The 24,602-nt window shown below is 39.4% G+C and overlaps 1 protein-coding gene across 3 annotated transcripts in view; it reads left to right on the top strand.

The window, feature by feature from the left end:
- The window catches only part of FGF14 (fibroblast growth factor 14), a 581,132-nt gene that overhangs the window by 400,213 nt on the left and 156,317 nt on the right, over positions 1–24,602 (top strand). The window contains exon 1 of one of the 3 annotated variants that reach the window (XM_060079932.1): positions 3,729–3,921. The exons of the other annotated variants lie outside the window; for them this stretch is intronic. Within the exon in view, the coding sequence (XP_059935915.1) occupies positions 3,729–3,921 (193 nt within the window). Of the gene's footprint in view, positions 1–3,728; positions 3,922–24,602 lie in introns of those variants that run through there. 3 annotated transcript variants of the gene reach the window in all.

Here is a 24,602-nt window from a genome sequence, read left to right as displayed (position 1 = left end):
TGAGGCTGAGAGAAACTGAAGCAACTCACTGGAGGTCATTATACAGCCAGGATGGAGCAAAATCCAGAAATGAACGAGACTGTCTGAAATCAGAGTTCAGACTCCTGACAGGTTGGTCAGGAGCCACTCTACCTGGTCAGTACTATATTGTTTGTTTTTGTACATTCCAAGGTGAAATGAACGACACCGAGGCGGTTCTCATGAGTGTAACATTATTTTCTGAATTACAGCAAGGTATGGATTTCGGTTCACCAGCCCTGAACGGTTTTCACCCTGGTTTTTTGCACACGCTTTTATCACAGCTTAAGACAGCAGATGGCTCTCTTGCGTTTTCTTTCGCTTACCTCTATCTGTAAACAATTAAACAGCGTTTTGGGGAGGTAAAAGGAAAACGGAGAGATGAAGCTAAAAGACCTTGATTAGCCCAAGTGCTGCCCCCCACCCCATGCTCCCTTAAAACCAGAAGCCACCTAAGATAGAAGCGTTTAAGGCTTGTGAAATTCACACTCTGAGTAGACGCCCCGGGACTGAGGAGTCCGCTGTTTCAGGCGCTGCGCCAGGGGTTGGAATAAATCAGGAAAGAAAGAGTATTTCTTGGTTCTCAAAAAGCTGAAAAGCTTCATGCTCCAAGGCGGGTTATTAATGCCAGTGGAAGCCGTGAGGATTAATTTCCTTCCCGCCTTGGGTGGCTTGGGGTGGGCAGCGGAAAGCTGCTTTTAAGGGCAGAGAGTATCGGAGCCTCTCGCGGCCAGCAGCGCACCCACGCTCAGGGGAACCTGCTTGCTCTCCGCGCGCCCTGGCTGTGGCCGGATCCTTGTCCGCGGTGCTGAACCGCAGCTGGGCGTTGAAGGGAGGGGTCCGAAGGAGACAAAAAACCAACCTTCCCTTGGATTATACGATCCAAGGAACTGGGGAGAACCCTGAATTGTAAGAAAATGCCTGGAAAGAAAATAATTAACACAGCTATAATAAGAAGCAGCTTAATCTCACTCTGTTCAAATTATTATACTACACACATATATCAGGAAGATTAAAAAAAAAAGCTAACTAGGTTGTGTAATTTGGGGCAGTTGTACTAGATTGAAAAAGTGACTATACTTAACATTTTGCTTCTTTGAAAAACTCATTACTAGCTTTAGGTAAATATGTTTGCTTTAATTGTAAAGTCGTTTGGAAATTCCAATCTGTACTGTCTGAAATGTCCAGATAGCCATTCTTCAATAATGGAAGGTAGGAGTAGCTACTATTTCTGTTCAATACGAATTATTTCGGTGAATTTCTTAAAAGAAACACTTGAACAGGCTTTTATTAGATGTATCCATCTCTGCAAATGTCCTTCCCTTTTAAAGCAAGAGCATGGCAATACTAAATACACCTAGTAAAGATGTAAGAACAAAGACATGTAAAAGAGAGAAAAAAAGGTAGACATGGAGCAAGATAGTTAACACACCCTTTTTTCTTCACTTTTTCTATCTCATAGGAGATTAAGGATTGCAAACTCCTGGGAAAATTACTCATGGATATTCCTTTTAATAATCATAGTTATTATATATATAGATTTCATGTAGATAAAACATGGTAAGGTGGGGAAAATAAGCTTACAGAGTATGTTCTTTAATGTTAAATAGTATATACATTATCCTAAAGCCAATGATATCTGCATTGGACTCAAATCTACACACTCCTCTTAGATGAAATTCTCTTCCCCAAGAGAGGCTTATTGGTAAATACAGTGAAGAACAGCTGAGCACTAATTGCTTCCTTGGAGAGACCGTGGATAAGTTCCCTAGAGCAGAAGGTGCCTAGCCTCCCTGTAATCAGCCCTTGTCTGAACTTCTCCCACTTGCCTGGTTGCAAGTCTCTGTAGTACTTTACTGCCTATTCCTGAGGCAGAGAGAAAGTGGGTGTTGGTTCAGAACTGCTCCCAGGGCTGCCTTCCGAGTGTGTCTCTCCTCTTTCCAGCTCTAAAGCGGTCACCAGAAAAGTGACTGTTACAAGTACCAATTATCAGATGAGTTCTCTTTCCTCCGTTCTTCACACTGGATTGCGAGAAGTCTAGTTTGTGCGTTGCTTTCCTTTACCTTCTTGGAACGATAAGCAAACAGTCTAAAGGGAAGAGGAAAAGGTAAGAAGCCATAGGAGCAAAAGCTACTCATAGTTCTGTGGCTCGGAGTGTGTCCTAGGAACCAAGGGATGTGTATTCATCCAAGCACGAATTGTTTCTCTCCCAACCTCCTTTTCTAGGGTGCTCTCCACTGGCTCCCCTCCTCCTGGACCTTCATATTTTCGGTTATCCATGACAGAATGCTGCCAGGACACAGACAGGAAATCAAGGAGAAGAGGCAGCAGCTGTTGTATTTGAATTTCAGACACAGTTCATGTGCTTTGCTCCCTGGCTCCCTACCCAGGGACGCCAAAGACGGCAGCTCAGACTGGAGTGTCCCTCAGTCTGGCTGCTGTCTGTTGTCGCTGGAATACTGTGACAGCCCGCCCGCCCTTAATATTCTGTGGTGGCTTCTTCAACATTCCGTTCCCGCTGCCGTTCTGCAGCAGCTACAGCTGCTGCCATCTCTTCCTCCAAGTGCTAGAGAGCAAATCTGGGAAGGGGGTCTTTCCGCACCGCCTCTCCGCGTCTTGTCCCCTTCCCTCCTCCCTCCTCGCTCTGCGATGGTTTCAACAAGACAAGCCTGCTTTTCCTGGGAGCAGAAGGGAGAGTCCAGCAACTTTGGGTGGATTAGGTAGGGAGCGGAGGCGCCTCCCTCCTCGGGACACACTCTCCTCCCTCCCCGCCCCCTCCTCCTTCCCGGGCTGGAGAGGCTCTGGTGCTGAAGGGATTAGCGGGGGGCGGGCGGAAACCACCTTGCGTTCCAACCACGGCTGAGAGTTTCTGTGGACCAGGAGGCACGTTAAGATCCAGAAGCCCTCGCTGAGCCTCGGAAGCCTCGGAGACCTGCGAGTTTCATCCAAGAAAAAGCGCACTGATAATTCCTTCAATTCCACCCGCTTTGGCTCAGCCTCTCAGCACCCCACCCCCTGCCATCCGTTTTAGCTTTCTTTTACAGTATTACTAATATTTTTTAAAGTCCTTATTCTATATACCTTTTTCTTTCCTTCTGAAGACTGGCCTAGGAGGGGGACGGGAGGGGAGTGTAGCGGGCTGGGAACGAAGCGCTCTGATTTGAGATCTCCGGGGACAAGACTGCGCTCTCCAGATGCTGATCTCCAAAGCACTTGACGATCACCGGCGGACTCCGAGAGCGGGCGGCAGCGGCGGCACCGGCCGGGGGGCCGCTCGAGCCCGGCGCTGAGTCCTGCCCAGCGCGCTCTGGGCGGACCGACGCTCGGGACCCGGCCGGCACCTGCCCTCCATCCCTTGCCCGGGAAGAAGGCAGCCGGCTCGACCTCCCGCCCGCGAGGCGGGCCGGGCAGGAAGGCGGCGCGAGCGGCGGCGCCCGCGGCCCCAGCCCCAGTCCCGGCTCCGACGCGGCCGCAGCGGCGGAGGGCACGACCTCAGGCTCCCGGCGTTCGCCCCGCCGCGCCCCGTGCGCATTTGCGGGCCCGGCCCCGCGCTCCGCCGAGAGGGCGATGGGTCCCAGGCGGGACTGAGCGCTCCCGGCCCGCGTCCCCGGCCCCTCCGGCCTGCCCTCTTCGCCGGCCCTTCCCGCTCTCGTGTCCCCAGCTCCCTCCCCTCGGCCCCGCCCTCCTCCGGACCCGGTCCCGGGGCCACCATGGCCGCGGCCATCGCCAGCGGCTTGATCCGCCAGAAGCGGCAGGCGCGGGAGCAGCACTGGGACCGGCCGGCCGCCGGCAGGAGGCGGAGCAGCCCCAGCAGGAACCGCGGGCTCTGCAACGGCAACCTGGTGGACATCTTCTCCAAAGTGCGCATCTTCGGCCGCAAGAAGCGCAGGTTGCGGCGCCAAGGTCTGTGCGGGTCCCGGTGGGGAGGCGCGCCCTCGGATCTCTCCCCTGTCCCTGCCTGCGTGGGGCCTTTTCGGGCTCCCCTGCCTCCCTCCGTGAACCACCCCCCCCCCCAACACAAGTCTCCCTCCCGAGCGCTCCGAGCGCCTGCCGCCCTCGGGAGCTGGGCATCTGCTCCCGGGCAACCTGTAGCCACTGAAAACTCGAGCCGCCCGGCGCCGGCAGGTTGCCCCGCTCGCGCCGCTGCCTCTCGCCCTCCGAGTCCGACGCGGGCCGACTCCCAGGGAAAACCTCTCTCTTCCCTGAGGGTCTGGGCTCCCCTCGGGGTCGCGCCGGCTGCTTCCAGCCCGGTTGGAGATGCCGGGAGTTTCTGGGTCTGGCCTCCCGGGTCTCCTGGAGCCCCCTGGGCTCCCGGACCTCGGCGGAGGGGCTGGTCCCCGCCTTGCGCTCAGCAGGGGCTGGGGTAAGAGAAGAGAGCCGAGGGTGTGTTGGAGCTGAGAGCCAGTTCAGTTGAGATGTACCGGAAGGCTGCCTCGCGGGCAGCACGGGTCACTCGGAAGCCCCTGGGTCGCATCTTGGGATGAGGAGAGGGGCGCAGAGGGCGGAGAGCGAGTCCCCATTGGGGGTTTGGCAGACGTCCCTCCTACGTGGTAGTTTCGATTCAAGGACTCGCGAATTACGTGAGGCCAAAGAAGCAGTTACTACATACGGATGACTATAATAGTTGCCTTACTATACGTATTTTTTGAGAGATAGCTAGTGCCCAGCATGACCTTCTGTTGCTGCCTTTAAAATGCCAGGGTCTGAGAAGGCGACTCACTCCTGAGCTGCAGCCCAGCGCCTTTTGTTCCTTTCCGCTCCCCTCCACATCCAGTTGTTAGGGGTGGTTGTTTGGAGAGCATGTGGGGTGTTTTGTGCGAGAAATGGGGATTGCTTGCTTTTCATTGCTAAGTGGGCCCGGCAGGAAACACTGTAGAATATATTTACGTTAACAGGAGTATATGTTTGCCCAGTACATTGTATTCCTGGTGCCCAGCTGTATTTATTTTAAGTTCCCTGTTGTTCCAAAGATGTGTGAGAGAAGCATATGTTGTACGTGTGTATCTATGTGAATGTGTGTGTGTGTGTGTCCCACACAATTGCAGATTTACGACCGAAAGTTTCAATGCTTCTTTAAACAAAGACTAGAACTAAAAAAAAATTTTTTAATCGCTCATTGTCACAGTTAGAAATTGGAGTTACTTGCTCTTAGAATCAAGCTTAGAAGGCAAACATTTTCTGAGGAAAATCAGAATGGAATTTTTAAGGTAGATAAATTATAGAGCTATAAAAGAAGGAACTTCATGATGAAGACTTCGGGGACAATATTTTCAGACTAGTGTAGAAGCTGTTAAGAAAAATGGACTTTAATTTTACACTTTAGCCTAGAGGATGATCCAGCAAACCTTGGTATTATAAGACCAACTCAACTGTTTTAAAAATTGTTGACCCATGGAGGGTCACATCATCATGACTTAACATATTTGCTTCTCCCCTAATTTCATCTGATTATCTTTTAGAACACAGTTTTCACCAGGTTGAGCTCCAGTGTTGCCATCTATCTGAAGTAAATAAATGTATTTTCTTCTAGATAGGACTGTTTAATATAAATTATGTTTAAAACTTAGTGCATATTCTTTAAATATAAACCAGTAGATTATTTTATAAATATGAACAATAAATGTTCTGTGTCATATCGGGTGATGGAGGAGGGTTTGCTTTACACTTGTGAATTTTAAGATGGGGATGAATTTTAACTTTTTACCAGATAAAGACAGACATCTGAGCTCTCTGATAGTCTATTTCAACATTTGCAACCCTGACTGTTCTCTTGACATTCATGAGTTTGCAGTGATATATTTGAAGTCACTTCTGCTACCTTATTTTTTGTGGGAGAATGGAGAAGAAGATAAGCCAGAAGGAAATTTCATCAAAACCTTTCCTTTTATCCTTCTTATATATCTTATATATCAAGAAACATATTCTTTAGTGAAGAAAAATATAGATATATCCCTTGAGTATCAGAAAGGAATTAATTATTAATTTAAGCCAAAGAAATACTAAGACTATGTTATGTAAATCATATATTGATATATAATTACATGATTTTACCATATATTATTAAATATAACTATACATTATTATTTAATTAAATATTCTTTTAGGAAACATTTTTTAAGCATAAGCATATTTTCCTTTTCCTCCTATACTCACTCTTTGCATAAGAACTGACCCCAGGAATTTTTAAAAGTCTGATTTGTTAATTTAAAGATATAACTTTTAGGTATGACCATTCCATATATCTTTGTATTTGAAAATTATTAATTTGGCAAATAGTTATTGAATCTTTGTAATATGTCAGGTCCTGTTCCAGGTATTATATGTGGAGTGTTGAAAAGAACAGACGAATCTCCTTCCATCATGGAGCTTACAGACATGGGGTAGAAAGTCACTGCATATGGCAAGGAACAAGTTAATACGAATTACAAAAGTCAAAGTCCTACAAAGCACAAAGAGGGCTGAGGTAGAGAACCACGGGGGGTGAGGGTGGGTAGGAAGAGGGACCTAATTAGATCAAGTAGGCAGGGTGGGCCACACCAAGAGCTACAGGTTGAATGCTGACATCTGAGAAGGATGCAGAGGTTTGAAGAACAGTGTGTGTGAAGCCCCTGAGGTGGGAATAACCTTAGCCTGTTGGGAGAAGCAAGGGAGGTGTAGAAACTTTAAGTACACTGTCATTTTATATTATGTCTATGTTGTCTGCAGTTTGCATTTTGACAAGGAAATACAAATATATTTGACATGTTTGCCAACAAAATAAGGACTAGCTCGATATTTTGTCTTTTGGGAAAGAGTAGTATACATTTCTTAAATGTAGGGATTTTTTCTTTTTAATCCTCCTTTAAGTAGTAATTGAATATAAAGAGTATGACATATTTATTTATCCCTTTTGGTCAAACCTTACCCCCCAACTCTGACCACCTCCTACCCCCATAAAAGGATGGCTTTTGTATCTGTAAAGGACAGAAATTTGCAAGGTGGCTTAGTGGTCCTGGTGAGCATCACACTTTATCTTACCTTTCCAGAGTCATCTTCCTCTACTCTTCCTCTAACTCCTTAGACTCCAAACATCATTCAGAGTTCAACCAGGGACTTCCCTGGCAGTCCAATAGTTAAGACTTCGCCTTCCAATGCAGGGGGTGCGGGTTTGATCCCTCGTTGGGGAGCTAAGATCCCACATGCCTCGCAGCCAAAAAACCAAAACATAAAACAGAAGCAATATTGTAACAAATTCAATAAAGACTTTAAAAATGGTCCACATCAGAAAAAAATCTTTAAAAATAAAATAAAATGCTTGGTCTTTAAAAAACAAAACCAAAAAACCCCACAAAATTCAACCACATGGTTTCAGATCCCTGTGCTTTTCTTTGTGCTTCACTCCATGCATAGATTCTTCTTTCTTCTCTCTTCACCTGTTGAAATTACGCCCATTTCTTGAAGCTTGAAAAAAAGTGCCAACTCCTCTGAGAAGTCTTCCCTCATTGCAGAGAAGTAAAAATAATTCTCCATTTTATACCTCATGATTGTTGTTTATGCCCAATAATAATTAATTCACACACATATTCAGTAGATTGTAGTTGGGAACAGTGTCTCTGTTTTCTGCACTCATAGGCTCTCAAGTCTTTACAGAGTGTCTGCCATGCCCTGGGTACTTGTCACTGCCCTCAGATTGAAGTGAGATAAGGAATGTCAACATCTCCAAAGCTGAAAAAGTGCCTTTGAACCACAGTGCTCTAACTAGACCATTTTAGAAGTAAATATACTTTTCAAATTTTTATATCTTTTTTACTTTCCCTAAGTATACACAATATAATCTATCCCTCTTTTCAGGGATTGGAATGTGACTACCTATTTGTGAGTTACTCTCAAGAATGCAAGAATATAACCAACTTCACTCTAAGGCTTAATGTATGAAAATAGATACTTAGAATATCTGTCAATTTAGCTAAAGAAATAAGAAGGTACAAGGAAACCAAAACTTTGCAAACAGTTTTAGTATTTGGAATCTCAACAAGAAAAAAAGAAAACTGAAAGAGAACCTATGTGCAATGACGTATATGAACATTTTATCCTAAAAGTGTTGCATTTTTGTTATTAGCTTTTAAACCAAACAAGATCTTTCATTTTTATAGGATAATAACCTTTCAAAATCTTTGGTATAGCTAATGCAATTATGTTTTGAAATCTTTTTTTTTTTTTGGCTACTGTCATAGGAGCCATGGTATCATATGTCATGTATGTTTACTCAATGGTTTTGTGAGTTTCTTACTGACACATTTACTTTAAATAAATTACAGGATGTCATAAGAAACAAGGACTGAAAAATGAACTACGTACAAATTGTTTTCAACTTACTCTTTTGTATAAAAGGCAGAAATATATATATATATATGCCTATATATATTTATTTGTTCCTCTGTGATACTGAAACTCATCAGCTGTCCTAATAAAAGAGAAGTGGTCTTCCTTCTTACAAGGTACTATTTAAGGAAAGCCATGCTCACCCTCAGAAAATAATCAACAGCCAAAAGTTATTGAAAGTCCACCATTCTTGTGCTACTGCTTCTGGGCCATCACCATTGAAAATGCAAAGACCGCCTGCTTATTTGGGCTCTTTAGGTCAAAATAAAACAAGAGAGTATTTTTCTCCCAAAAGATCATCCTCCTTTTCTTTTCAGAAGTGTATTTTTTTTACTTTTTTAGGGTGATGTCTGTGGGAGTCTTCCTACCTATCTTTTGATAATACCTGTTGCTAACTTTTTGATAATCAGAGTTTTATTATTTGTTAGGTTTATTAAGGCAAGACAAAATTATAGTTTTTCTAATCTGAACTGTCTCATTTTTTTTAACAAGGGCTATTTTGTCAAATGTAGGGTTTCTAAGTAAGAGATAGTATGGGCATATTACTGACTTGGTACATAAAACAATTTTAAAGATTTTTTTAAAAACATTGACCTTGCTTCCTTATATATTTTTTCTGTGGCTTAATTTTTATGATTTCAAACATTCTGCATTCGCTATAGGCTTCTGAAAAAGGATAATACCACTATGGTGCAATAAATTAAGTGGTGGATATGGAAAGTGTTAGATAGCATAGTAGGTCAGGTAAGATGCAAGGAAGGTTAAGTAAGATGGTTTGCTTTGGGTTAAGTTAGATTCATTGATTGAGTTGAGTTTACATATATTGAGAAAATGGTCAGTACTATTAACTGGTGAAGAAATCCTTTGATATTTCTTTATACAAGATTTCGGAAGCAACAACTCCTCTCAAAGCCCCCACTAGGTTACTGTTATCAGTTACAGATTTCACTTTATATTTCAAATTAGTATAATTATTAGTACAGCTCTTCTACATTTACCTCCCAAATTCTGTTTGTCTGTTAATAATTTTAGTCTATATAATGTTACTATAAGAAAATTATTTTAAAATAGACAGAAACCTCCCCTCTCTTCAATGTAAAATGATATCTTCTAAATTTTATTTACTTAATTTTAAAATAGTGGCAGAAATTGAAAGGGAAAGGTAGATGAAGTATTTTTCAATCTGATTTATCACTTAGTTCCAAAATCTAGGTTTCTTTCTAGGTAAACTGTATATTAATTACTCTCCAAATGGTGAGAAATTTTTGCCACATAGGGCTATGATATTTAGATAATACAAATTGTGTATGATGTTTTAAATATTGTCATTTTGGCACTCAAGGGCTAAAGACAAACAAAAACCAAAAACATAATGGTAAACTCAAACATATAAGGGACCATTTTAGGGGGGTTGATGCAATTTAAAGTCAACTGTACTGTGTTGACATGAACAGAAAACTAATTTAGTAATTTCATCTATAATGATTCCAGCATTCATTTTAAGAAATTACTATAATTTAGTAGTTTTATCTAATAATGAATACATCACCATTCACTGTTTCCTGGGGGTGAAGACTAGCAGTAGGGCAGGGTAGTAGGAATCGAGCCACCTTTTATAAAAACCATTTTATGATAGTTACCACTTTGTCATTCAGGAAAGAAAAGGTTATTTTCATAAAGCTGTATTGTGTGAAATATTTCTTGTGGAATATGCGTTTCACCCTGTGCTTTTATAGTTCTTTGGTATCAGGTTTAATAGGGACCCATATGGTATGATGATGGGGGACAGCCACTTAAAAGTCAGTGTCTCACCAGTGCCTGGCATATAGCTAACACTCCACAGCATTTACTGAATGAATGATAAATCCTGTATTTCTCAGGATTTACAAGTAACAGTGGCATAGAGTGGCAGTTGAGATCAGTGTGCACATGGCAACGGCTATAATTGACTCAGGCACTGTTGAGTACTGTTTCATCCTTGAGTACTGTTTCATCCTCACAACAAGCCTATGTAGTAGGTATGCTACATTATGCATTAATTGATGATACACTAAAATATTACCCTTCTATCCATTTTATAAATAAGGTATCTAAACTAAAGACAAGAATGAGTAAATTGTCCAAGTTGACATAACATTGAAGAGTGGAGCTGGTTTTAAAAGCCAGGTTCCAGGCTGACTCCAGGGTCCCTACTCTTGACCAGCGCCAGTTCTCAACTGCCACATATTTTATTTCATTACTTCAATTAGTTGAGATTCATCACCATTTCATAGCAAAGGAAACTAACACTCAAAAAATTTGAGTTTTGCCAAAAGACTTACACGTAGCAAGTGATAAAACCAGAATTCAAGAGCGATTTGGTCCTTCAGTCTGTTCTTCTCACTACTTTACATTCTCAGTTCTTCATGACATCAACATTAATGGAAGACACGTTATTTCAAGGCACATAGTAGATGCTCACCATATATATCTGTTGATTGGATGCATGTAATAATGTGTTATTTACTCTTTAAAATTGAGGGTGTAGGAAAGTTTGCCTGGAATTAGAGACTTATTTGTGGGATTGGGGAAAGAGACAGTAAATAAATAAATGCTGTATTTTACCAAGCCATTTTTTGACATAGGACTGTAGCTTTGGTTTTCCAACAAGTGTTTGGAAGTGACACATGTTTGATGTTATCTTCCTAATGAATTGCAGCATTGACCTGAAATTCTGAAAAGGATTAAATTGGAGGGCTTTCGTGAGCATGTAGTGACTTTCATGATAGGTCTTTCATTAATTTTTCATTAATTTTCTTAGATTATATATTTTCAACATTTCTTATTTCTGTTAGGAAACCTTGTTGGTTACATTCCTTATTGGCTTTATTGTACATGATAAACTGAAGCAAACCAACAAGGTTATGGAGTCATAAATCAATCATAAAAATTGTAGATGGTTAGAAATCTAGATAAGGCATGTTTTATGCTGCTTTTGAGTTAACACATTGGTTCATAGTCCTTTTATGAGTTCTTAGATCTTATTCTTAATACCAATACCAGAAAACTGTAATGTAGTCAAGGCTAAGTTGTTTTTAAATTGTATTATGTACTTTATAGAGATTGCACATGGATGAATGTTTATTTCTGGGGCAGGCTTACAAATCTAGTTATGTGTTATTTAGATACGTTATTGGCTTATCTGGCTTTTCTTTTCTTCTTACTTTGCTTACGTGGTAAAACTAACTGGTTAATCCAACTGCCCACCTACTTTGTGCCTCCACCTACACAGCTGATTTTGCCTGAAAAAAAAAAACACACATATGCATGGATTGGTTCTACTTTAAATCCATAGTCAGCAACATCACGTGGGCCCTTGGTACATTTTTTTAAAAATCTATTTCCACTTAAATAGATTATATTTATCTTATTTCTCTTCAGACATCTATACCTCCTCCCCCATCCCCACTGTCAACTATGTTCTTCTATTTTTCTGAGAAAGCAGAAATAATCAAAAATAAATTTCCATATACTCCACAACTGCTTTTACAAACCTATCTGCAGATCTATCCACTTTCCCCTTTTCCCTACTGAACTTGGGAATGAACTCTTAGTGCTCCTATTTAAGGTCAAGACCTCTACAAATTGAGGAACAAATCATTTCCCCTACTCAGGGACATCAATCCAATATTTCCCTTTCTCTTCTGCATCATATAATTTCTATATCCTGCTGTATTATTCTCATCAACATATAAATCTGCTGTAATATAGCTCATCTTAAAAGTTAATCTCCTCTTGATTATGCATTCCTCTCTTGTTATTAAACCAATTATCTTTTATTGGCAAAACTTCTTGAAAAAGAAATCTCCAGTTTCCCTCCTCCCACTCTGTCTTGAACCCTTTCTAATCAGGTTTCTGTCCCCACCAATAAGCTGCTTTTGTCAAGGTCACCAAGGACCTGCAAGTGGTCAAATCCAAGGGTTTCTTCTCAGTCCTTATCCTACTGGTACAGCATTTGGAATTCAACTGACACAATAAATTTGTATTTTTCACTATAATGTGGGTAAAGTTAGCATCAAAATACTTTTCACATGCCATTTACACCACTAAAGCCATTCATGTCATCTTTTCATAGTTATGACATATTTGGATTTCTAAACATGTTAATGGGTTAACTATTGCCATCATGCCCCGTGATGGCCTGCCAGACACTGTTGGTACTCAGTTGGTCCTCAGGTACCACTAGAAGGCAATGGTGTTTTCTTACTTGGGAGAAGATCCTTTTCACCACATGCATTTGTATTGGGCCTGAGTGACTTGCCTCTACAAAATAGAGAGAAGAATTTGAATGGTCTCTCTAAGAGTTAGATAATTTTTAAAATTTTTCACTTTATTGTCAAATATAGGTTTGTGATTAGGTAATCACTCTGTTTTCAAACTCTTTCATTGCTAGCATAGTCAATAATAATTGGCAAACTATAATCACTCAACGTCACTCAAATTCAAGCACTGTACAGAAACAGTCGTAAATGTAAGAGGGCTATTTAACAAAATTTATTTTCTGTATGTGGAATGTTTTCACTGATAATATTTGATTTCAAGTAATGCTAATATGTTCTCTTATGTATCTCTCTATTAAAATAGACACATAATTATTAGCTCTGGTGACAAAGTTAAGGTAACTTTTTTTACATTTGCATTTTTGATTTTTTAAAATATCCTGTTAGAATGACAGAGGACATCTAAGGTATGGGAAATGGTGAAATTTTGGCAATTAGAGTTTAGGAATCATTTTATAGACAGAGCTCTATTATCTCTTCTTGTTAGTTTCTCCAGGGGGATATGTAACTACTGGGTTCAGTGGCTACTACATGAATATGGTATCTTTTCACAGGGAAATCTTGAATGTTTGATGGACAATTGTTTTCTCCAGAATCCAACAATTCTCTCCATTTTGAAAGGGTCTTGAAAATAGAATCTCATTGCCTGATGTCTTTTTATTCTACCACATGCCTCATTGTAGCTCTTTAAATTTCTGTAAATAATTCCTGCCTAGCCTGAGTTACATTATGCCCTTTAAATATTTGTTCACGGCTTTTTATCTTCCTTACCGTTTGGCCAGCTTACAATTGTTTAACTCTATTAATGTTTCTGCATAAGTAAATGCCACCAGCACCTTAATCATTTCTGTGGCTTCGATTGTTCAATAATTACCTCATCCTTATTCCAGCAAATGAGATCACTGCTGCTTTCATGCTGAGGCCAACCTTGCTGTAGAGAAGACTGAACACATCTGCCGTAGAGAAGACCTTCTCTCTGGGGGTGGGGTCGGACTTGAATGGAGAGATGCAGAGATTGGACAAATCTATGCAACACAGAAGGATCTATCTTGGCTTCATGCCTGACACGTTAAAGGAGAATGTAGGGAAAGTAATCAGACATCTTCACTGAACCTGCTAGGGTGAGAGGCGTTGTATATCTTATCTCTTACTTCTTCCAATCGCGGGAAATAGGGAGCATCACTTTTATTTTCACGGATGAGAGAAAGTGAAGTAATTTTGCCACAGACTCGTACTTGGCAGAAGTAGTATTTGAATGCCGATCTGACTGATACAGGGTGAATATTTTTAGAATGAACTCAGTGGATTTTAAATAATAATAGAATTCAGCATTATATTCCAGTGTCTTTCTGGATCCATCCCTGGGATGGGCTAGACTGTCAACCACAGTGTTTGCCCCTATCCATTCTTACCGGTTTTATGTGTTCTGTCCTGGGTGCTCCAGCAGCCACTGTGACCAGCGACCTTCCACACAGGATAACGCCCTCACTCAGAAGTGTGTCCCCAGCTCTGTCTCCACTTTTCCGTTTCTCTCCAATGCTTGGGACAACGGTCACTAAGCTGAAGAGAAAGGCAGAGCCGTAATGGGTTCATTCCATAATCTCTTAGACTTTCCTTTTGGAGTAAGCTATCCCAGATGGTGTGGCAATAATGAAGTTTTCCTGTAAGGTTTGGAGTATTTTATGTATGTCAGACTTTTATATTTTTCATCCCAAGGCCTTTGCATTTTGGAAAGTTGTAAAAGTGATAAAAGTTGCTGAAGTGTCAAGAATATGCAGTTAATAAGCACAGGTTTCCTCTTCCCCTGCTACTGCTGCTGAGCTGATGCAGTTTTTATCATTAGGAATGTCCCTGGTATCCAGATATTCCCATGACTGTTATCATTTTACTCTCTGGATGGTTCACTGTTGTAGGGTCAAGTGAAACTGAGACTTATAGTACAAGAATAAGCACTTTTTGGCAACATCTACACCAACATCTCAGCCTAGAGGTAAACTTTTCATATCTGCATAGGTTTTTCTTTTGCCGTGATTTAGTAGCAGCCAGGGATTATTTCAACAATCTCCCTCAGTTCATGAATTATAACATAAATATTCCTATTTGTTCACTTTGTCAAAAGGAAACACAGCACCTTGCAATATGTCCTCGTAGTTGGCTGGCATCATACTGCTGTGACTTCTTTTCTTTTACCCCCTACACAATGCCCTTTGTTGTCTTCTGAGGTAGGCCCATCGATTTTTTTCTTAAAAAGTGAATGCAAGGCAATCCCCCAGATCTCCCCTGCGCTGCCTCTCTCATTCACTCCCATCACTATTTTTACCACCACCAGTATACAGCCCCAAGCTCCTCACATCACACCCCTCTCCGTGGTGTGGTCGGTAATGGGGAGAGTGTGGTGGACTCAGACACTGGGGCCTCGGAGCCGCACTCTGCCTCTTTCTGGCTGAGCAAACTCTATTGATATGCAGAGACCTGTATGCAAGGAGCAGGCCAGGCAAGGTGATTTGGAAGAACACCTTTTTTGAAAAATTTTTGTTGGAGTAGAGTTGGTTTACAATGTTGTGTTAGTTTCAGGTGTACAGCAAAGTGAATCGGTTATGCATATACATATATCCACTCTTTTTTTTTTTCGATTCTTTTCCCATATAGGTCATTACAGAGTACTGAGTAGAGTTCCCTGTGCTATACAGTAGGTCCTTATTAGTTATCTATTTTACATATAATAGTGTGTATATGTCAATCCCAATCCCCCAATTTGTCCCTCCCCCACTTTCCCCCTGGTAACCATAAGTCTGTTTTCTATATCTGTGACTCCTGTTTTGTAAATAAGGTCATTTGTACCCTTTTTTTTTTTAGATTCCACATATAAGCGATACCGTATATTTGTCTTTCTGTGTCTGACTTACTTCACTCAGTGTGACAATCTCTAGGTCCATCCATGTTGCTGCAAATGGCATTCATTATTTCACTCTTTTTATGACTAATATTCCATTGTATATATGTATCACATCTTCTTTATCCATTCCTCTGATGGACATTTAGGTTGCTTCCATGTCCTGGCTATTGTAAATAGTGCTGCACTGACCATTGGGGTGCATGAATACCTTTTTTTAAAATTAAAAAAAAAATTTACATATACATGTATCTATTCTTTTCCAAATTCTTTTCCCATTTAGGTTATTACAGAATATTGAGCAGAGTTCCCTGTGCTATACAGTAAGTCCTTGTTGGTTATCTATTTTAAATATAGCAGTGTGTACATGTCAATCCCAAACTCCCAATAGTAGGCCTTAGAAAATCAAGACAGAGCTATGTTCTTTTGCCACAGGGATTATATATACATTAAAAGGCCATCTACAGAGTAGAATTGTCCTCTCAATGGTCTGTTCTCAGTGTCTGTCTTCCTGACCCAGATTCCCAGCCCCTCACACTTCCCCAACCCATGTGCTTTCTCAATTGCTTTGGCCCCATGTTTCCTGTTGGCTGTTCACTAAATATAGCCTGAAGATAATTGGTTAATTATCCGTGTATCTTATATTTATTTTGCCTCTTATAATCCAAACATTTACAATCTTATCTGTTGTTCAAGTTTGAGACAGTTGTAGCTACGCCTCCTCCCTTCCTCCTTTTCTCTTTCTCTTTTTGTTTGATTGTGAGAGAAAGAGAGAGAAAATATGTTGTGTGTATGTGTGTGTCTGTGTGTAAATAAAAGATTAATGCAAAGCATGCTATGTGATGCAGATATCACGCGAGGCATAAAAACAAAGTAAGTACTAAGTATGTTCAATTCTAAATTTATATATACATACATATATATATATATATATATATATATATATATATATATACACACACACACATACACTTAAAATTGATGTGCTCACACTTGTGACTATTAAGACAGAAAATTTAAAAGAAGCCTACGCAGGTCCCGACTAAAAGTCAGCTCAATGCCTCCCATTACTTCTAGAACTCAATTTTTTCAGACATCTTTTTCTGTTTTTCCTTAACAAACCTCATTATATTTTTCTGGGGTTGACATTTGCCCAGAATTTTTTTTTTTAATCTAGAGCTTTGATAGATAAAACCCAGTCACACTAGGTACTAAGCCAAAACCCATTTGAGAGGAATGAATTTTCAATGAGGAAATATGGAAACAATGACAAGCTTGGAAGAAAAAAGGTGTAACTAAAATAAATTCACACACACACACACCACAACCATGATCTGCAACTTAAATGGATGTTATGGCACCCACAGGAATTTCAATCTTCCATTTTAAGTCCTTTACGTAATATTGAACACATTCATCAAGAGCAGCATACCATGTCCCTAAATAGCAACTAGAACGCTTTACAGAGAATGAGAAAGAAAAAACAAACAGGGCTTCCCTGGTGGCGCAGTGGTTGAGAGTCAGCCTGCCGATGCAGGGGACATGGGTTTGTGCCCCAGTCCGGGAAGATCCCACATGCCGCGGAGCGGCTGGGCCCGTGAGCCATGGCTGCTGAGCCTGCGCGTCTGGAGCCTGTGCTCCGCAACAGGAGAGGCCACAACAGTGAGAGGCCCGCGTACTGCAAAAGAAAAAAAAAAGACAAACAGAAAACTGGGAAAAGTAATCTACGTGGTAGCATTGGATGGACTAGAAAAAATAAGACCATTGGATGGTAACCACTTGAAATTGATGGCAGGAGCAAACTTTCTTTGGAGGAGAGGGAGAAACACTAAATCAGTGAAGTTCTCAATTTTAAGAAGTTGAATTAGTCAAACAGGATGAAAGCTGTTGGATTTGTATCAAAAGTGCTGGTTTTGAAAGTAGGTTAGATTAATGTGTTTCTGATTAGCAATCAGCCAGTGAAACTTCAAGATTCTCAAAAACCATGACAGAGTGGAAGAGAAAAAAAACATTCTTTGGTAAAAATCTCAGTAAATAGTAATTTTCCTAGTGAAAATTGTTTTTCTCCACTTTTGTCAGTTACAGAGGCAACTATATTAAAAATCTCCCATGTTTGTAGATTTTTCTGTGTTTCCTCTAGACCTGTCAGTTTTTGCCTTTTTTCTTTATAGGTTAATATAAAATTATTATATCTTACTGATAGATATACTGTTTTATTATAACATCTTGGTTTTTTGCTTTAATGTTTATTTTGTTTGCTATTAGCATAACTACACCAGCTTTCTTTGGTTTAGTATTTGCATGGTGATTATTTTTCATACTTTTAACTTTTCTATATACTTATACTTAATCGTGACATCTTATAAACATATGTTTATTTTGTTTTACTTTAGTTTTTGTTTTAAATACACTCAATCTCTGACTTTTAATGGGAATATTCAGTATATTTACATTTAATGAAATTGCTGATATAGTTGAGGTTAATTACACCATCTTAACATTTGTTTTTTTACAAATATTTATTTATTTATTTATTTATTTATTTATTTATTTAGGTGTGCCAGGTCTTAGTGGCGGCAGGGGGGCTCCTTAGTTGCGGCTCCAGGATTCCTTAGTTTTGGCTCCCTGGCTCCTTAGTTGCGGCACACAGGCTCTTTAGTTGCAGCATGTGAACGCTTAGTTGCGGCATGCATGTGGGATCTAGTTCCCTGACCAGGGATCAAACCCGGGTCCCCTGCATTGGGAGTGCAGAGTCTTATCCACTGTGCCACCAGGGTAGTCCCATCATTTTTTTTCTCTTTGTCCAACCTATTCTATATTCTTTTTGTTGTTGTTTTCTTGTATTCTTTTAATGTGTCAGGTATATTTTCTATTCTGTTTTCCACCGTTATTAGCCTGAGGTTTATATATACATTATAAATATTTTAGTGATTGCCCTGGATATTATCACATTTAATATTGACTTAATAGAGTCTAACATAAATTTGAATCATTCCACTTTTAATAAAATATTAGAATCTTATTATACTTTACCACTTAATCTCTCTAGCTTTTTCTTTCCTATTGGCATGCTTTTATTTCTATGTATATATAAAACTCATAAGAAATTATTTTTATTGTTTAATGCACTCAATATTTATTTAGATAACTGTGTTTTTCATTGCTCTTTATTCCTTCCTACATGCTTGTGTTTCCACCTGTGATTTTTTTCCTTTTGCCTAAACATCTTTTTTAATAGTAGTAGTAGTGGTAGTAATAGTAGTAGTAGTAGTATTTTAACATTGTCTATTGGCTATGAATTCTGTCAGTTTTGTTTGTGTGCAAATTTATCTATTTTGTCTTTATTTTTGAATAGTATTTTTACTGGTCATAGAATTCCAGATAGGAAGTTATTTTCTGTCATCACTTTAATGATATCATTCTGTTGTCTTCTGGCTTCCATTATTTCCTCTTGAAAATTCAGCTGTCATCTAACTGTCACTCATTAAAAGGGAATATGCATTCATTTTTCTCTGGCTTTTTTAAAAAAGACTTTTCTCTCATCTTTTATTTCAGCAAGTTTATTGCGATGTGCCTACATATAGTTTTATCTGTATTTCTCTTGCATGAGGTTTGCAGCACATTCTGAGCCTGAGGTATAAGGTTTTATGTCAGCTTCAGAATTTTTTAAATTATATTCAAATATTACCATTGTCTCACTTCCATCTTTCTAGGACTTCAATTACATTTATGTTAGTCATTTTCATTATGTCTCACACTTTCTTACTCCCTTTTCCAGATTTTGTACACTTTTATGCTCTGTGCTTTAGCTTTCAAATTTTCAATTGAGTGATTTTCCAGTTACTTAATCCTGTCTTCTTTTGCTGTTAGACAAAAATCTATTGATTTTCTTTCCATTATTATATATATATTTCAATTTTAGAAATTTCATTCAATTACTTCAGTTCTCTGGTTAGATTGTCATCATTTCTTCTCTTTTCTTAAACATATCAATCACAGTTATTTTAAAGTCTGTGTCTATTAACTCTAATATCTGGAACACCTAAGAATCTGTTTTTATTTTCTGTCTCTCTCTTGGATCTTGTTGTATTTTCTTTGGTAATTTGGCAATTTTTTCTGAATTTTGAACATTTTCGGTAGAAAACCATAGAGGCTGTCTATGATTTTATCTTCTTTGGAGAGGATATTTTTTTTCTTTTTGCAGATAATTAGAGTAGGAGCAGAAAACCCCAATTTATTCTAGTATTAAATATATTTGAAGTTGATTTTCAAGTGTGTGTTTGTGGGTTTGTGTGTGTGTGTGTGTGTGTGTGTTAGCTTGTCTATTTCTAGATTATATTTTTGCAAAGATTTATAGGGGTTCCAACTGAAAGCCTGGATGTTTACCAAGGCTACTACTCATTGGCAAGCCCTGGGCTCCAATTTTTGTCTCCTTAGCATTGTGGACTGCCAAAAGCTCTGCTCTGATTTTCAGCCTTTTTCCTTCCTCTGCTTCTAAAGTAGCAAATTCCGAGAGAACAACTGAAGCACAATACCATGCTTGGCTCCATGTTTCCTTTTGGGATGTTGGCCCCTCAAGTCCTGGTTGCCTGGGAAGCTCTCCAGGGCCTTCAACCAAATTTCTTTCTTTTCTTTTCTTTTCTTTTTAGAAGTATCTAGCTTTCACATATGATGAGAGAGTTGGTTTTGTACTGGTTAGTTGGTCATAACTAGCAGTGAAATTGGTTTCCTAATTTTAAATCCTAACTCTCAGAAAAACTGGCAGTTCAGAAATACTATTTCACTTTTTGGTCCCCGTTTCCTGAATATAGAAAGAATATCACTATCTTGACAAAAATTAACAGAGCTGTTGAGGTACATAGGTATGATCAACAATTCAGTTACAAATTTTCTTCTAAGTCATTTCGTTGTGCTGGAAGAAAATTCTTGACCAGCTTTTTATTTTATTTCCTCTTTTGGAACATTATCTACTGACTAAATTCATTTTCAGTTCTAATTTCTAATAAAATCTGGAGCAATGATGGATTGTTCTTGTCAATAATTGTTTCTGGATATAAACCTTTTGTATATTATTTGTGTCACGCTGTTATACTGCTTGTATTGCCAGCTTTAAGTATTTTAAGGCTTTAGTGTTCTACTGTAAAAATGGAGTTGTTTTTTTCATTTTCCAAATTTATTTCCTGGCAGTTGCTAACAGCAACAAAGTTGTAGATCATCAAACCAGCTTCCAGAATGTTAAAAATGTGTGGGCTTGCAAAGAATAATATAAAGATTTGTATGTGTTCTAATTTTGGCTTTGTCCTTAAAGTTTACAAGAGAGATGAAATGGCAGATCCCATGCTCCAGGCTACTATAACTCTGGGAAACAGTTTTATTTGTATTCACAAACACCTTTAAAAGACTGGAGTACACTTGACAAGAATATCCTTGCTTGAATCCTATCGTATGCTTTGGTGTTGGTACTAGCTTATGCCCCACCCTGAACTGCCTTGGTCTTGCAGAGCTCTTTCAGATTAGAGAAGTGTAGTTTTGAATAAATGACTCAGTTGCTCCATGCTTCAGTACCTTTATTTGTGAAGTAAGTTAATATAATTATATCTATTTTGCTTGTCTCAAAAGTAAGACTCAAATGAGATCATGCACGTGAAAGTGCTTTGTAAATTGCCAAACTCTATATACATATAATGAGGGGCAAACCCTGGGCCTGGGTAAAATCATTCGGTACATCTGTTGATCAGGGCACTCCTCTTCTGCATGCATAACAACACATCTCCTAGCACATTATGTTTCTAATTTCATTCCCAGGAATAGTAACATAAATCGGTTTGGAAATCTAGGCTGGGAGGAAAAGGTAAAGGTTATTGGTTAATTACCTTCACATTTCTTATCTTTATTTGTGCTATAGTGTATTTTCCTATGTCTTTCCTAGAAGGAATTTTTTTTTAAAAAAATCATCCAGTTCATTAATCTTATTGTATAGATAAGGTAACCCACAAATATAAAGCCCAAATATGTAAATTTTCCTATGATGGTCTCATGGTTAGTCATTGTCAGAGCCAGATTAGAAATGATTCTCTTAATTTGTTTTGTTGATGTACTATGAGTATAACATAGCATTGCACCATTTCAGATAAAACATACACACAGATACACACATGTTTGCCTGTGTGCACACATGTACATACAGAAAAAAAAAAAACTTTTCGGGTTTCCCTGGTGGCGCAGTGGTTTAGAGTCCGCCTGCTGATGCAGGGGACGCGGGTTCGTGCCCTGGTCCGGGAAGATCCCGCATGCCGCGGAGTGGCTGGGCCCGTGAGCCATGGCCGCTGAGCCTGCGTGTCCGGAGCCTGTGCTCTGCAATGGGAGAGGCCACAGCAGTGAGAGGCCCGCGTACCACAAAAAAAAAAAAAAAAAAAATCCTTATTTGGGTAAGTCTCAAATTATGCATATGTATTTACATTTTTAAAAATACAGTTAATAATAATTGATATGTATGATATTCTAAGGATTATGTCATGTAAATGTTTATAAAATTCTTAGTATGATACTTCACACTACTGAGTAATGACTAAATAATGGCTGTCACTATTATTATTAGCATTACATGTTGAATGATACAGGGCAGATCATGAGGACTGGTGTCTCCCTGTGGGAAACAGAGAGAGGTGAGGAGAAAGAAGGATGCATTCTGATATTTCTAGGCATGAGGGTGCTTTTGGGAAGTAGGCTGCTGTGAATTATTCCTCTGGGATGCTCCTGTCTGAACGCTGGGAGTCAAGGGGACCCATCTCGAGGGAGAGCATCTGGAATCGGGTTATTTTCCACACAGTTGGGGAGAGGGGTGCGTGAGGGCATTGTGAGGGTCCAGGCATCTGGAGTGTCTGACCAGAGAGGCTCTTATAGAAGAAGAGGCACAGAAAAAAAGGGTAGAGCATTTCCCTGCACAAACTACCCATCTCGCTGTATTATTGTTTCCAATTTCACCAAAGATTTGGAGATTGGGGATTCTAATTTAAATTCTTTTTTATAAAAGAGCAGAAGAAATAAATGGTGGGAAAGAAGGAAAATTTAACCTCTGCTTTGTCTCTCCTAAGGGCCAGATGCTGTTCTTAAACCAATATACACCTGATCTCATTAGTGGTCTTACCTTGATGGTTTGACATTATTCCACGTGTGTTCTTATGAATGAGAAAACAGTCTCTGAAAGGTTAGGCATTTATTCAGGAGAGGTCCCCATTAACAGGGTCTGTGTTCATGAATGTGCAAAAGAGTAGACTCTTCTCTGACTAGGAGACATTTTGTTCCAGCACGTAGGCTGTGCCAGGAGTAGATCATTGTCGTTACAACTCATATTGTTACAACTTAGTGCATGCTGTCCTCTCTGAGACTTGAGGGCTCTTTTTTAGTTCCAATTGTATTTCAAACTTTGCCTTTCTGGGGTGACCTTATGAACTACAGATCTCATTTGAATGGTGGGACTTAAATGAACAGCAGTCACCAAATGGCTCTCCCTGACACATGGCAGAGTAAAACAGATGCAAAGATTTCATGCAAGAATCCTAGAAGTCGGCATTAGTCCATTTTATAAAATCAGTATCTTCTCAGGTAAGTCAGGAAATACTTTTTGCAAGTGGAACTTACTGGTATTCCACAGATGTAGGCTGATGAGGATAGAAACAAGCCATCATACAAGAATGCCTCAACCTCCTCCCCAGAAAGGCTCTGAAATCTGCACATCAGCACATGGTGAGGGCCTTGGCATAAGTCAATATTTATGAACTTTATGAACTTAATTCTAACATTTTTCACTAGAGAGGAGCTATGTTTTTGTTTTGTTTTGCTTTGTGTTATCTAAATAAATTGAGCTTTAAAACTCAACAAACTATATTTAAAATAGATAACCAACAAGGACCTACTGTATAGCAACAGGGAACTCTGCTCAATATTCTGTAATAACCTAAATGAGAAAAGAATTTGTAAAAGAATAGATACATGTATATGTAGAACTGAATCACTTAGCTGTACACCTGAAACTAACACAACAGTGTTAATCAACTATGCTCCAATGTAAAATAAAAATTAAAAAAAAAACTCAACAAAGATGATTTAGTAAAATATTCAAATCAAGGAAACAAAGACTGTTTCCCCATAGGGAGGGTAAGAGACCATTTCAAAAGCAGTGGGATATCTAGGCAAGGCTTTGATGTAGGTCAGTAGTTTGATAGGCATAGAAGAAGAGGAAATAGTTTGGTTAAAGATGTGTCTAATAAATATGTGGATGTGTAACCAAAGCAGCACCACAAGGCAAAGACATTTTCAGATCCCAAAATATTTTAGGATTTAGAATCAACTCCATCTCTCACCAACTGGACAAGAGTGGGCAAATGCTGTATATTCTCAGATTCAAGTTTTCTCTGTGTATTATACAGGTTAGGCTAAAGATTAAAATAAATCATGTGCATTAAAGTTTCTAGGTCTAGTACACATATAGGAAGACTCTATTCCCCTTTTCTTTCATCTGATGAAACACCACCTTAACATTTTCTTTTTGATCAGTGGTTTGTTTCCTAACATAGAAATGGGTGGACTTCCTCAATTGTGGTTTGGTAAACATGTTCAGTTGTGTCTTTTCTCTTTACTTCTGTATCTTGTGGTTAAATTTGGGGGCATAAGATAATTCTGTAACTCCTTTAAACTTTAAACTCTGGAAAATGCATTACAGGGCTAATATTGAGACACAAAATTTAAATCAAATTCATTTCTTCAAACATGTTAGTACATGAGAAAATACAACAGCTATTCAGGGAGATGGAAATTGCAGCTCGGATTTTTTTCATCTGTTTCTACACTAAATCAATAATCATGATAGTTAAACTTTATTTGTCATTTGATACTCACTGTGGGGCTTTCCCACTATTATATATAAGTAAGTAGAAATATATCTCTTAAGATGTATTTTTTTTTCTGTTTCTCATCCAAAAGAAGATATAGCCTTTTAAAGTTGTCTCCCT

This window comes from Mesoplodon densirostris, chromosome 17 (assembly GCF_025265405.1).
Source record: "Mesoplodon densirostris isolate mMesDen1 chromosome 17, mMesDen1 primary haplotype, whole genome shotgun sequence".
In the NCBI taxonomy this organism is placed as follows: Eukaryota; Metazoa; Chordata; class Mammalia; order Artiodactyla; family Ziphiidae; genus Mesoplodon; species Mesoplodon densirostris.
Note: the sequence above shows the minus strand (reverse complement) of the source record. Positions and strands in the feature narration are given on the sequence as shown.